Genomic DNA, 14,271 nt, shown 5'->3' on the forward strand with positions numbered 1-14,271 from the left:
TGTATTATCATTTTATGAATTTTGATCGTTTTCTTTAGAGATTTTCATTCCATTGAAAGGGGTATCATTACTATACACGATTTTTAGAAAATTGGTGCGGAAACGATGAATAATTGATGCTCTTCCTGTTTTACCCATTTTACCACAGATTTTGCCATATTGATCAAAGTTGAATTTGGAATATGTGGACTTGCGCAAATGTATAATTCAAATGGTGGCGTTGACCATGCTAAAATTGCTTCATTTTGCGTTCTTATAACGTGCGTTGAAGTTGTTGAACGTCCCTGAGAAGTTCCAATTCCCATACTTTGCTTCAATAGTCCAGCAGCTGAGCTAGCAACAGATGATGTTTGTGAACTAACAGCAGCCGCCTTAGGAGACAATAAGACACTACGAGGTACGATCGGAGGTGATGAAGGTCGTGCCGGTGTATTGCTAGAAGCAGGTCTACCCTTTGCTTGCTTTTGCGATTCAACACTTTTGCGACCAGACGTGTTTGTCGTTTGAACGGAAGACGCATCGTCTGTCTCGCTACTTGCGCCTTCATACTTTCCGTCTTGTTTGGGAGCAGATTCAGCTTCACTTAGTGCAGGTGAATCATCAGTGCTACCTCCATCAATTCCTGCCTTCTTGGCTTTTGCGTTCTCTTTTGCACTTTTGGTCACGTATTCGTATGCTAGACCATAAAGATACAACAGTCTTCTATGATCATCCGTTCCTGGCGTGTATGGATCTTCATACGAAGAAGAAGTTGATTGAACATTTGAACGCCATTTGAAGCAAAAGTGACGAAGTCCAGCTATTCCCAATTCATCCGCGCTGTACCGAATCGAAGTGGTAGTAGCATTCGTAGAAGTGCTTCTGGTAGCAGCTTCGTCTTGTGAATCACTGTTTTCGTCTTCGCTCGATCTAGCTGTCCGTACAAGGCTTTTGAACATCTCGTTCTCCTGTAAAAGACCGACAATCCTGTCCCTCCACGCACTCATATCATCAAAGCCGTCTGGATTTGCAGTCACGAGAACAAGTCCCAAGTCAGGATGACGATTACTGGCAGATGCTGCAGTTGTGTCGCCCTTTACTTTCTCGTTCTTGTCTTGCTTTCCCTCATCATCCAGGAAGCTGACATGAGCGTACAAGAACCCTTGAGGTGCAAACTTTGGCAAACAAATCGGAACCCAGCTCTGCGTTCCGCCTTCTTTGAGTGCATTAGTGGACAGGACGGTATTGACCAATAAGTGGCAGTCCACAGGGTGAATACTATGCTTTCGTCTCCTTGCCAAGGTAACGATACCATTGCGAGTCAGCAATACTGCATACAGCGCATCTTGAGGGCGAGCTTGTTTGCTGCGTGTCGGTATTAATGCTGCACCTACGTCATGTCGTATTGCTGCATTCAGACGTAGTGGTTGTAAAGCACCCCGCATCGCGATTGTTTCAAGCTGTAGTCGGGTCAGCAGCGAGTCTAGAATGTTATCTGTCCCCTGCAGTAGTCTTTTCAAATCAAAGTTTGCAGCCCGATCAAAGAGTTTGTTCAACTTCGAAGCCGAAACAAGACTAATGACAGCTTGGTGTAGATACTCCAGATGATTTCGAAGAGTAGAATTAGGCTCGTCCCAATATGAGACAGCCACCAGATACAACGGTGGACGAAGTAAGAACGTCGTCTTTCCCGTTTTTGGTAATTCCAGCACCTCCGCACTGGTCTCATACAGTTTCTTTTTGTTGTTCTCTGCATAATTAGATATGATGGCCTGTAACAGTCCTACTCGAGTGGCTTCCATCTGATCTTCTTCATCCTGGATAGATTGCTCTTCCTTTGAGAAGCGCTCTTCGCGAGCTTGTATATCTTCCGCCTCTTTCGATACATCCTCTCCCTTTGCTCTTTTGCTCTCCAATTCGGCTTGCTGTCTCCGTCTTCTCTGTCTCATGTGTCGGGTGCGTATTAGCCTTGCTTTACTGATTTTGCTCCAAAAGACTGGCTTTCCAGCTGTACTCAAAATCAGATATTCATGAGCAGGGTATCTTTCACCTCCGTATCTCTCCAAGTCTTCATCTGGGATTCCAAATTCTTCTTCTCTCAAGTCATGCTCATCCACCTTGCCGCCCGCTTGCTTACGTTCTTTTTCTGCAATCGAAGCAGCTGTAGCTTGCTCCATCTCTTGCGTTTTTGCCTTTGCATGCTCACGTTCTTTCTTCTTTCTGCTTGCCACGCTACTAGAAGAAGGAAATGATCCTGTAGGTATTCTATTGAATGGAGGTGGATCAGATTGCGCTTGTGTAGGGTCAGGAGTGGTTTTCTGTACGTTCGCTGTGCCTTCCTTCTCTCCAGCAGCGAACCAATTTCGAGGGTCGACAGCTGAGACGAATCCTTTTCCCAGCGTGCCCATCGAGAGTGAAGAAGAAGCGTCAGTCGAAGCCGGTACTGATGCTGCATCTGGGTCAGATGATGCTTTCGCTTTCTGATTCTCCATCCTTGAGGTAGAGACAGCTCCGTTACTCTCACCCCGCAATGACAGACTTTGCAAAGCCTGATCAATACGTAAAGACGCCGGTAATGTGGTCAATGTCGACCATCCCCATGCCGCTGAGGTGGGAGATGCTGCCTCTTTCCCTTTATTCGGTGCGGCTTCCTTCGTACCATTGCGTGTCAGCTTGCTTTTGCTATCCTTGCTCTCGCTTCGAGCTCGAGCAGGTCTTTCAACATGGATTGACTTGTTCATTGCCCCGTCTTCATCAACCTCATCATCATCATCATCATCTTGCAGCAGAATCTCCTGTCCTATGGCACTCCTTAGCCTCTTGGTAAGAAAATCAACGGCCTCTGTAGGTTTCTTGGGTTTTGACCCAGAAGGTGCTTGCTCACTGGTCCTGGATAGTTCTTGATCCTTTTTACTTGAAGAAGAAAAGTCATTCAAGCTCACAGTAATGCTTGGCACTTCCTCTGCATGGTCTAATCGTTCTTTGCCTTTTGCATTCTCCACTTTATGGTCCGACAATGACGTTCCTTGCTCGCTCTCCAGCTCCAGCTCTCGTGACGAAGTCAGATCGGCTGTACCTTGTTCGTCTCTAGACAACGCCGTAGTAGCTCTCATGCCGCCGTGCTGTTTATCATCTGAAGACGTTTTAAAGAATTCGCTATCCGAAGTCGTACTGCTGGCTTTGGCACTAGGTGAAAGCAAGCCAGAAGATCCGATAGGTGATATTGTTGCTAATCGAACACGAGATGGTGTAGTGAGAGTTGCAGAAGACAATGCTATAGCCGCCTCAGAATGATTAGGTGTCACATTCCTGACTCTTTCATTTGGCGAGACAACTTGTTTTGGATTCGATGTATGTTCACCTCCTTTTCCCTCCACATCGCTTCTCTGGTTTATATCTTCCATCACTCAAGAGGTTGAGGTATATGCATCGATATCCTTAACCTTTCATCCCCTTCTCCTGTCCTTTGGTAATGATTGGAATGAATATGAATTTTTGGTGTTGGTCTAAAGTGTATGTATGCATGAAACTTTCCCTGATTTTGGCGTCCGCACTTTTCGGAAATAGGCGCGTAATTACAACTTACTCTTTATGCTACCTTCCCTTGGATGATGAAAAATGTAAATTATGCAAAATCTAGTAAAGTTCTAATGTCAATGTACAAAGAGGGACAAGATAGAGCAAATTGCAACAACGTAAGAAAGAAAGTCCATATGATGATAAGTTTACTGTACGCCTAAACGACGTTTTGAATGTTCATAAACGACATAAGAAATTGAAACAGCAGGAACGACTTTTGCCAAAGAAGGTACCAAACCACGATAAAATCCAACAAAGCCTTCTTGTTTATACGTGATCCTGCATGCATGCCAAAAGCCATCGTATTGTTGAGGATGAGCAGGCGTTCCGGCTGCTTGAAGTCTAGTTCTAACCAAACTTAGCGGATAAACAGTCGTTGCTCCAACACTTCCACTCAAACTTCCGAATGCCAAGAGTGCTAAAACGCCCGGTTCTTCTCTGCCAGTGTACTTGATGTAAAATAGCTTGATTCCTTCAAATGTAGACATATCAATTGCAGAATAAGGAAAAACTCCAATCAAACCTGCCGTTAGACCACGGTAATAAGTTCTCATCCCGCCATTCTTCCACATATCTTTCGCGACTGTGGATAAAAGTCGATTGCCTTGTGCTTGGTGTCCTGCTGGCGCGTGGTTACTACCACTCGATCCTTGATAAGCCATCAATCGTGTTTTGAGCGTTTCAACAGGATAAATTGCAAATTGACTTGTAATACCACCAAAACCACCACTCAAAAATCGACTCGTTCCACTGATATCTCGAGAATCTGAAACTCCATCAACGTACTTGGCAAATGCTCTCTTTGCAGTCTCATAGCTCAAAAACTTGATTGCTGATTCAGGAAAGATCTTTAAGCAGTTCAAGCCATTACCGACCCAAAAAGCTTTAAGGCCTCCTCCTTCGCGATAGAGTGCATGAACAGCTTCTGTCAGCATACTCATTCCACGTGTTGCAATCTTTGACGTAGATCCTGAGTTGAGTGCTTCTGGCTGGGCACGGGCTGTAGTGATCAAATAGATCTTCAAACGATCAAAAGGAGCAGTGGCTGTTCTAGAAACTGCACCAGCTATACCACCAGCGAGCAGAAATTTAAGAGCAACATCACCATGGATCATATCTGAGTCTTCTTCCTCTTCTTCTGCGGCAATTGCGTCACCATGATCTTGATTATTGTCTACTACTCCGCTTGAAGAAGATGCTGCATCATTTCTACTTGACAAAATGCCCGACAATCCATTTGTTTCTGAATCGGAATGATTGTCAGAACTGACGACCTCTGTCGCAGCATTCTCAATCGCCACCCTTCTTGCTTCACGTCTTGCTTCTTTTTCATCTTCACCGAGCTTCTTCCTCTCTTCACCTGCCAAGGATACATCTCCATCCTGTGTGACAGAGGTGGCACCATGCCTTTCCGTCTTTCCCCATCGATCGCTAAATTCGCCAAAAATACCTTGGGATCCGAAAAGTCCAAATGCTTTACGTACTTGATAAAATCGGAAGATTTCATTCACCGAAGGTTTCCTAGGTAAGAGCAACAAATAGTCGCGGAATTCCGGAAAAGTGACTGAAGAAGGACATCCTGATCCTTGCCAACGCGAAGAAGATCCGAGACTAGCGACAAAGTCCTTCAAACCATCTTTTGATAATTCAATTTCCGCACGATCTAAAGCACCTGCAATCTCTACCGTATCTAATCGCATATCTCCATTCTTGTCCAATTCGATAAAGATTTTATAGAGCTCCCGCTCTTTCTGATCGGCATATCGCAAGAACCCTTCCCATTCAATCTGTCTCTGCCTGCGGCCTCCGTCATCTTCTACATGTCCTTTCGCTATCCGTCGATCACGCTCACGATCTGCTTGTCTTTGTTTGGCTCCGACTGCAGATAGACCCCATACACCAGAGCCTATCCAACCTGCTTCGCCTTCGTGATCAGAATGCATTGATGATGTACGTTTGGCTTCGGATACTGCCTCCTCATCATTGGATTTTGAAGAATCGCTGCTGAAGGCTGATAGAACGGACGATGTTATCGAAGAGATGGAAGACGAATCGTCTGCTTTCTCTTCTTTTCCCGGTTGAGATGAATCTTTTCCTTTACCCACGAGGCCTGCCAATTTATCAGTGATGAATTCGGTATTCGAACTTGAGTCTTCGTCTGTAGTGGTTTCTGACCCATTTCCCATGAAAGGAACCCATGCGTACCATCCCTTCGATTCACCTTCTTGTTGTGATAAGATTTTCTTTCCCTTCTTTTCTGCGGCTTCCCGTTCCTTTTCCAATTCAGCACGGCATTCGCGACATTGAGCGAGCAATTCTTTAGCATATGATTGTCTAGGTGGTGGAGGTGTGGTGGTGGTGGAAGATCGTGATGAGGAGGCGGCGGAAGACGTTGACTGCTGCTGTTGTTGTTGTGGTTGAGATGAGAAACCAAAAGTGGTATCACGATTTCCACTTTTGCTTTCTTCCAATTGAGGTGCTAAACTACCCCGAGCATAAATTCCACCTGCTCCATATCTAGCACGCATTGCACTTCTTGTCCATTCTTCTTTTGCCCTACCTCCTGCTAGTGCTTGTTCATCATCTTTATCCAATAGAACGTCAAACAATCCGCGTAATCTGATCAATCTTGCTTGAGGCGGTTCTTGTGCGCGAAATTCTTCAAAAGAAGGTCTTCTTCTTCGTTTCCTTTCTTCAAAAGCTGAAGAGGCTGCTGTTGAGGCGGAAGTGGATGGTGATATCCATGATGACCATAGTCTAGAAGATGCACTGGTTGGAGAAGAAGGTCTGGGTATGTTTGCATTTGCATTGTTAGGGGTGGAAGTTTTTGCTTCTGTTTCAACACCAGCCGAAGAAGAATGAGAAGGACCAGCCGATTTGCTTTCTTCCGTACCTTTGGGTGATCGCGTTGTCGAACTCTCAGCTGGATTTTGCATCGATGAAGATGTGGAAGCCTTTGATGCATTCATTGTCCTTCAATCTTTTTTTTACTTTTGCACAATTTCTATATCATAGCTCGTTCTCCTGTCGACACAATTCCTGATCGATCGAATTTGTTTGATGTTCTGTTCACAAGAACTTTCTTTGTGTTTGGCGTAGTATAATGTCGGGAAAGAAAAACAGAGTGGGAATTTTGTTTGCTTGTCGGTGTTTCAAGATGTTCTCTTTTAAAAATAAAATGATCATCCGTCAATCAATCATGCCCTCGCGTGTTAAAGAGAAAGTGCAACCAATCGTCTGTTCCCTTTTTTTCCAGGCCCAGACGCGCACGCTTGCGGCTATTGTCCAGTGTCTGATCCATAACAAAGCGCACCCAAAACGTGTCTGCCGCCTATAAGCCCACTCAGGAATATCTCTGGGCTCAGGCTCAGGGCGGGCGGTCTGGCAATCGGGCTAAGGATAGATGCAGTGCTTAAGCGCAGTACCGCCATAAGTGAATCTGCAAAACTTCTTCTTAACGCCGATTAATAGTCGGATCAACGGAGAGAAAATTAAAAGCGCTACCGGGATTATCACAACAACTCAAAAAAATTGGTAAAATTGATATTATTAGCATATACATTCTTGCAAAGATAAAAAGACGAAAAACATTAAAGGGAATACTTTGAACAAAATCAAAAAAAGAATAGCACTCTCTATTCCTTGTTCTTTCCATCAGGCTCAGCTGCTTCTTTCGTTACTCCTGCTTCTTTTTGTTCATTTTGTTCTTTTTCAGCTTCAGCCCGTTCTTCTTGAATTTCTTGAATTTCATCATCAATTCCAATTGCTTCATCAACATCTTCTAATTCTGCATCTTCACGGAACAAGAGACCCTTGACTGTATCCAAGTACTTGTGAGGTCCTCCTTGTGGGTTATTACGTTTGACAGCACGGAACAAAGATGTATAAACAGATCCATCATACTTGGCAAATGGACTGTTGATCGTATGATCATGCAAGACGAAACTATCAACCAAAGGAATGGCAAATTTACGTGTCTCTGCACAATAATCAGTTACCCGTTCTTGTACTTTATCCAACAAATCTGTGCTCAACCATCCAGAACGCAAAAAGAAGGCTGCTTTTTCTTCCATTTGCCATAAACCGTAAAATTTGGCCAATAATTCCAAATGTTCACGTACGCCGTCGTCAGATTTTTCAACTCTTTCAACAGCTGCACGGAACTGACGGTAAATGTAACCACTTGTATGAACGCTTGCAGCGACAAAGCGAGATTGCGAACATGCCTCGAATGCTTGATCACGAGATTTACCGGATTTCAATAAACCTTCATAATCTTCAGTTGCTTTCTTTACAGCATGTGCAGCAACGCATGCCCAACCTTGATCGATGCCTTCAAGGCTGTCCAAATCTTGTTCTGAAGCTTTTGCTTTTAAGGATTTATCCAAATTGTTCATGTATGCCATTCCAGCGCCCATCTCTTTACCTTTCCTTGCTTCTTGATATGCTTGAACTAATGCACGTCCACTTTGCAGTGCCAGAATGGTATTATCACCTTCCCATGTACAGTGAACGGCGAAATCTTGTCCCATTGGTGCCAAGCCAACGTATGAACTGTAACCGTGTCCACCACAGGCTTGGCGGGTCTTTTCGATTGCTTCAAGGGTAGCCCAAGTACAGAATGCCTTTAGCCCGGCAGAAGTACTATGGGTTTCTTTGAGTAGTTCGATTGTTGCTTGCAAGTTTGGGTCTCCTGGTTCGAGGGATTCCAATGCACGAGATGTTTCTTCGAACAAGTTTGTCATTTGCAATGCGGTGAAACCGAAAGCGACTGATTGACATAACAAAGGCATCAATCTACGTTGATGGATAGGATAATCTAGCAATTGCGTCTCTCTTTCTGCATCGGGTGAACTCTTGAATTGACGACGAACGGCAGCATAACGAACACCGATAGTCAAAGCCTTCTTTGCGGAATTGGCAGCATCGGCAACCATGGCAGTTCTACCTTGCAACAGAGCACCATATGTCAATTGTGCAAGCGGTGGCTCAAACACTTCACCATCCCGTGTAACTTGAGTATGTTTCATCAGCATGTATGCACGTGGAACGCGCACGTTTGTGAATTGAACGTAACCGTTATCGATACCATTTCTGCCCATCTTCATACCGATATCACCGATGTTGATTCCGGGTAAAAGTTGGAATGTTTTAGGATCACGCAAAGGAACAATAAAAGTCTTTACACCATGACGTTTACCTTTGATAATCATTTGAGCAAAAACGGCACCATGTGTAGCGGATTCAGCTGCACCACCGATCCACCATTTGGTAGCCAGAAGATCGGGTGTATGAATAATCCATTCGTCTGTGTTTAAGTCTAGAGTTGCAGTTGTCAATAGACCGGCAACGTTGGATCCATGTCCTAATTCTGTCATACAGAAACATCCAAACATGCCCTTGCATCCGATCACACCTTTTTCGAGCCAATAGCTGAATTGATTTGGAGTTGCGGCACTACGAATTGCACCTACGAAAAGACCATAATGAACACCAAAACGAGTCCAAAAGCCAGGATCGAAAAGTCCAATTACTTCCATACGTTTTTGAAAAATTTCAATTGATTCATTTGTAACGCAATGAACTAAAGAACCAATTTTTGCCATTGTTCTTTGACGAGTTTGATCTTTTGTAAGATCATGAATATCAACTGCATAATAAGCAGGATCACGAGAGATTTCCAACATGAACTTTTCTTTCAGTTCTAAATCGCGTTTTGATCCATGATGTGCGATTGCCATTGCACGAATGTCAAAAGGAGGATTTTCACGTTCTTTGGCCATTGTGGCCATTGTTTCGGTGTTGTTCCATCCCGAAGTCATGATGGGCAATTGAATGAGGTGGAAGTAGGAGGGGTTGGTTGTGGTTTGTGAGAAAGGAACGTCGAATGTTAAAATGAGGGGTAGATGTATGCGGTGTTCTGCTCTTGTCTCAGGTAGAGCAAGAGACAGAGATGATCGGGTAAGATGAATAAGCTGTCAGCCGGGAAAGTTGAAAGAGGGCATTTCAATTATACACAGTCGTAGTGTGTCTACTTTTTGACACGCGTCTGAACCCGCACTGATTTTACTCGCCCAAGTTCACACACAGCGGGCGTACAGTACACAGCCTATGGAATTGCCGGGGGAAAAAGACCAAAAGCGGAGAATGGATTGAATTCTCTGCCTCTTACGAAAAGATGCAGAAGCATAATTGGGCGTGAAAGGAGGGTGGTTGTGGAGGCAACAGAACACACTCAAGCACGTGACTCTCTCTCTCTCCCTCTCAACGGCTTAAGCGGTCAAACAATTCAATGCAATGTGTTGAAAGATGATTGATTACAAGGTGATACAAAATATACGAATATTTGTACAACAATTATGACAAGCGAGCATGCATAACGATACATAATGATGACGACGATGAAACGATTCGATGCTATGACGAATTTTAGTACAATCCTTTCAGTTCCCTTTTTTCTCTACTGTTTTGTTATTGAAAATGAATTTCATTGTTATGACGATGAGCCGAATTCATCTTTGATATCCATTTCGTAGTCTGTCATAAAATCTTCAATTGAACTTGTGCTTTCTGTCAGACCACTATCCAATCTTGACGAAGATGCGAGCATAGAAGATGGTATTTGTATATCCAATTCCGGTGAAATGTTGGCAAAAGCACTCAATCCGGCTAAGTCCATTTGAGTTGGTTGTTGTGATTGTGATTGGGTTTGTTGTTGTGATGTTGATTGAGAAGGTTTTTGTATAGAAATCTTTTTTCGATCTCTTTCAGCTTCAAATTTTCTACGTAAATGAACTGGAATCACTCCTCCGTTTGCTGCCACTTCTGCTGCATTTCTTGCTTTTTCTTCTTTCTTTTTCACCCTTGAAGCATTTCTGGAAAATCTTAATCCACATGCGTTACATAAACTCTTATTTCCATCAGGTCCTTTGCGCCATTCTGGACTTTTCGACGTTCCACATGTTAAACATTTTTTTCCGGGTGATTCGAAATAGGAGATTGATTGGTGTCTTGGACGTTGGACTGGATGAGAAGATGGCATGATATCTTGACGTCGTCCTCTATATCCTGACAGATCAACATGTTGACTTTGTTCGTCTCGTGATTGATTCGATTGCAAAAAAGTGTTGTTGGCCATAGAAGCAGAAGGCTGGCTTGTGATGGGATCGACTTGTAAACTGGATCTTCTGCCATATTCACTTAAATCGGCATTATCAATCATCCTTGCTGAGGGCATATTATAGAACATTTGTGACATTTGAACAAAGTATGGATTCGATGCAGCTGGCATTGATTGAAAAGAAGGAATAGTCGTCGGGAGCGTTTGATTAAGTTGTAATTGTGGGTAAAATGATTGCGCTGGAGATTGTTGATTCTGATCAGAAGTTGTGGTGGCGAATGATGGTTGTTGAGGTTGACGAAATGCTGATTGTGCAACTTCTTCGGTAACATATTCTGCTTTGAAAATTGAAAAGACGGCAAACCTAATGTCACCGCGCGGAATGACCAAAATTTCAAATTCGATCCTTAATCCGTCTGCTGTGATTGTGGTTGCTTTGAGATGTCGTTTATTGCAAGCGTTCATATGTTGAGATAAGCCTATATCTTCTTCTCTGAAATCTGTTTCGAATGCCGAACGGGCAAACACATCTGCAAAATAACTTCCATCTCTATACGTCTCTGTATCGGATTTGTTTGATTCATCAATCATTGAATCGAACAATCTTGGTGGCGGCCACGAAAATAACATCGATGGTTTTGATACGTTTGACAAGATTTGAAAGACTTTGATCGGATGTCCATTATGAAGTCTTTCAACCATACTTTGTTCTACCATCCTTTTCGAAAAGACGTGTTGCCACAAAGATTGACACCATTGATCATTAAAAGAGTCCAAAGATGTTTCACATAAATTTGCCAATCGATCATCTCCTCGTCTCGAACGGTCTTCAACAGCATGAAAGAAGCATAAAATCATTTCATCTCCGATCAACTCCATTCGAACATCTGTTAATTGATCAAAACTGTAAGATTCCATCCTTACTTCATCTTGCGAAGAGGAAGAAACGTATTTACCCATCGATCTTGCGCTTTTCATCGTACATCGAACCATTTTACCTTTGTTTCCTTTTTCTGAAGCGTATTGTAGGATGTTGAATCGGATCATATTTGCATCATTAGGGTGGATCATGTCAAGCACACTGGTACCGATCAATTGTTCAAAACTGCGTCCCAATGATTCTTCCAACGTCGGATCGAGATGAAGGAAAGCAAAGTTCGAGAAATCTTTTGGACGAATAGATAGTAGAGCCCAAACTTATGATGAGAATGACGGAAGGAAGGAAGAATTAGTGTCTGTATCAACGGAATGAATTCTCACTTTCCTTACTCACAGCATTGTACGTTTTCCGATGGATTCTTTTGTTTACCTTTTCGTTTTCCCAAGATGTCGATCTTCTCTTGATTTGTATATCGCTTATCAAGTTCAAGCGGAAAAGGCGATATGATTGAATGGTATGGTTTGGCTATCTGAGGTTGTGCCTGCTGTTGTTGTTGTTGTGAATTTGATTGTTGTTGCATATAATTTTGCATCGGTTGAACAAAAGAAGTATATTGAGCGGATGTTGAAGGAAACGTATTAAATCCAGTATCGGTGGAAAACAATGCATTTATAGAAGTTTGTGAAAGTGGAAAATTTGAATCAAATATTTCGTTTCCTTGTTGAGTTGATTGAACATTTGCCAATTGTGAATTGTCAAACATCGAGGCTGATCTTTGCCTTTTCCATTCGGGTTTACGAGAACCCATATTTGGCCAAAAGAAAAGAAATGTGAAATAAGTTTTAGGTAGATAAAAGGAAAGCTTCTATGAATCACCTTTGAAAAAGGTATAATGACAGAAAAAGGCAGAAACGTGGTCCAAGACTTATTTCGACAGTCGTGTATGGCGAAACCAGTTGTCTGGTTTTATTTGTCGTTTTAAAGAGAAGCGAGGAAGCTTTTTTGGTAAAGTTTGATCATTTTTCCATGTGCTTCAACGGCACTAGATGAATAGTTTAGATTGAGAAGTGGTGGTGATGGTGCGTGGATGGTTGAATCAAGGTGGCGTTCCTGTATGTATTTCTCGATAGCGGTCCGACGATTTGAGAGTTGACCGGATAGAAGCGTATAAGAGGCCGTTGAAAAGCCATGAACGAATTCATCAAAATTGACTTCTTCTGCAAAGGTCAAGACAATGATCGATCGAGTATTTGAAAATGCATAGATGGTTGCGTGACAGGAATAAAAGTCGGCATTTGAAGGAACAAGTAAAGACAATTAAAAGTTAGAATTATGATCGGAGAAAGAGGCTTCAAGATAAGGCTGTTTTCGTTCTAGTTCAATTTACGTGCATGATACCCAAGCTTTTGTGGTTGTGTGCCTTTCCTTTTCCGAGACTTCCATCAATTTGGTACGTAGAAGGGGCACTACATCTGTGGACACAGGACTGGGGGGCATTGATTACATCAAAGGGACAATGACATTGTGTTTTTTATTTCCATACTTTCTATCGAGATCTACACAACATATAGAGTCTCTATTTGCCAACGAATGTTTTAGTCAAAGTATAAGCTCTCAACAATGAGGCACTTAAGCGCAGCATTGAGGAGGAACGCGATATTTTTCCATCTGCACTTCTTGATCGGATTGAATATGAACTGAGCTTTTCGCTTTACAAGACAAATCATGAGAACGTCTGATCATTAGGTGCATCATACTTTTAAGGTGCGCATTGGAAATCTAAGATGTGTAAGATGTGTAAGATGCTGGCTGTTCAGATTGAAGATGTGAGCACACCAAGGGTAGGGACGGGGAAGTGGTTAAGAGGATCATCAGTGTTACTATTCGACCAGGTTCGGCACCTTAACGGCAACTTTAACCTTTTCTTTGGTTAAAGTCATTATGATTTCCCTTGTTCTGGTACCTAAATTTTGATTTATGCATGTGTACCTAAACTTGCTCTCAAACCTTCTTTAGGTGGATTTCTGTGCATATATTTTACACCACAATTCAAGGAGGGTTCAACACTTGACACTCAACAAATTGGTAGCCTCACCTTTGGTGACATCACTTCTCAAGCCGCTGATCGTCGTGTAAACACACGCGAGGTGCCAAAAACAGAAAATAGAACATGTCAAAGCGGCATTTGCACCAAAAAAACCAAAGAAACACAGACACAATGATGTTATCAATTTAGACGTACAACATAATGGTGTTTACAGTTTTGACGCAACCCCCCGCGCACGCCCCCGCTGCCCTGCTTAGGCGTTGCGCATGGCTACGGTGTTTCAATTTTTAAAGTGATTGTCGAGGCTATGACTTGCCTTTCAATTGTTCAGTCGGAAAAACGAAAGAATGAAACACCGTTTGAATGCCTAACCCCGCGCCTGTAAAATTACAAGGTGACATCAAAAGGGTTCTACCCTATCAAGATAAAATAAAAACAATCGTCTGTTCCTTCCCCTTTCTTTTTACTCTGTCATTCATGTTTCCCGAATTTCCCGATTAGCCTCATTTTATTTTCATCACTGGCCGCTAACGTCTTCGTGGGAATTATAAATTTCCGAAAAAATCCGAAAAAAACAATACCCAATCTGCGAGGACTTTTGATTTTCTATTTGCTACTCTTGAATCTAAATCTCGCTTTTAATACTCTTGAATCTAAATCTCGCTT

General features: G+C 42.7%; 5 protein-coding genes across 5 annotated transcripts in view; all 5 read right to left on the reverse strand.

The window, feature by feature from the left end:
- Window positions 1–24: 24 nt before the first annotated feature.
- On the reverse strand, window positions 25–2,156 carry FA14DRAFT_150153 (DUF254-domain-containing protein; the record flags this gene model as incomplete). The annotated part of the gene is made up of 4 exons (XM_025497425.1): window positions 25–311; window positions 666–877; window positions 959–1,810; window positions 1,958–2,156. The coding sequence occupies 4 exons, from the start codon at window positions 2,154–2,156 to the stop codon at window positions 84–86; spliced, it is 1,491 nt and encodes a 496-aa protein (XP_025352321.1). The 3' UTR covers window positions 25–83.
- Window positions 2,157–3,583: 1,427 nt separating this feature from the next.
- FA14DRAFT_150156 (mitochondrial carrier) lies at window positions 3,584–5,501 on the reverse strand (the record flags this gene model as incomplete). The annotated part of the gene is made up of 2 exons (XM_025497426.1): window positions 3,584–4,681; window positions 4,772–5,501. 2 exons carry the CDS (start codon window positions 5,499–5,501, stop codon window positions 3,705–3,707), a joined length of 1,707 nt encoding a protein of 568 aa, XP_025352322.1. The 3' UTR covers window positions 3,584–3,704.
- Window positions 5,502–7,174: 1,673 nt separating this feature from the next.
- FA14DRAFT_162307 (putative pox1-acyl-CoA oxidase) lies at window positions 7,175–9,524 on the reverse strand. Its single transcript, XM_025499528.1, has one exon. It carries the CDS (start codon window positions 9,378–9,380, stop codon window positions 7,194–7,196), a length of 2,187 nt encoding a protein of 728 aa, XP_025352323.1. The 5' UTR covers window positions 9,381–9,524; the 3' UTR covers window positions 7,175–7,193.
- A 527-nt stretch (window positions 9,525–10,051) lies between these two features.
- Window positions 10,052–12,366, reverse strand: FA14DRAFT_181941 (uncharacterized protein; the record flags this gene model as incomplete). Its single annotated transcript, XM_025501163.1, has 2 exons — window positions 10,052–11,874; window positions 11,952–12,366. The coding sequence occupies 2 exons, from the start codon at window positions 12,364–12,366 to the stop codon at window positions 10,052–10,054; spliced, it is 2,238 nt and encodes a 745-aa protein (XP_025352324.1).
- Window positions 12,367–14,219: 1,853 nt separating this feature from the next.
- Window positions 14,220–14,271, reverse strand: part of FA14DRAFT_162308 (uncharacterized protein) — a 1,900-nt gene continuing 1,848 nt past the window's right edge. Inside the window, exon 2 of the mRNA XM_025499529.1 lies at window positions 14,220–14,271. The gene's annotated coding sequence lies outside the window, so the exon portion shown is untranslated.

The sequence above is a fragment of the Meira miltonrushii genome, assembly GCF_003144205.1.
Source record: "Meira miltonrushii strain MCA 3882 unplaced genomic scaffold FA14scaffold_5, whole genome shotgun sequence".
In the NCBI taxonomy this organism is placed as follows: Eukaryota; Fungi; Basidiomycota; class Exobasidiomycetes; order Exobasidiales; family Brachybasidiaceae; genus Meira; species Meira miltonrushii.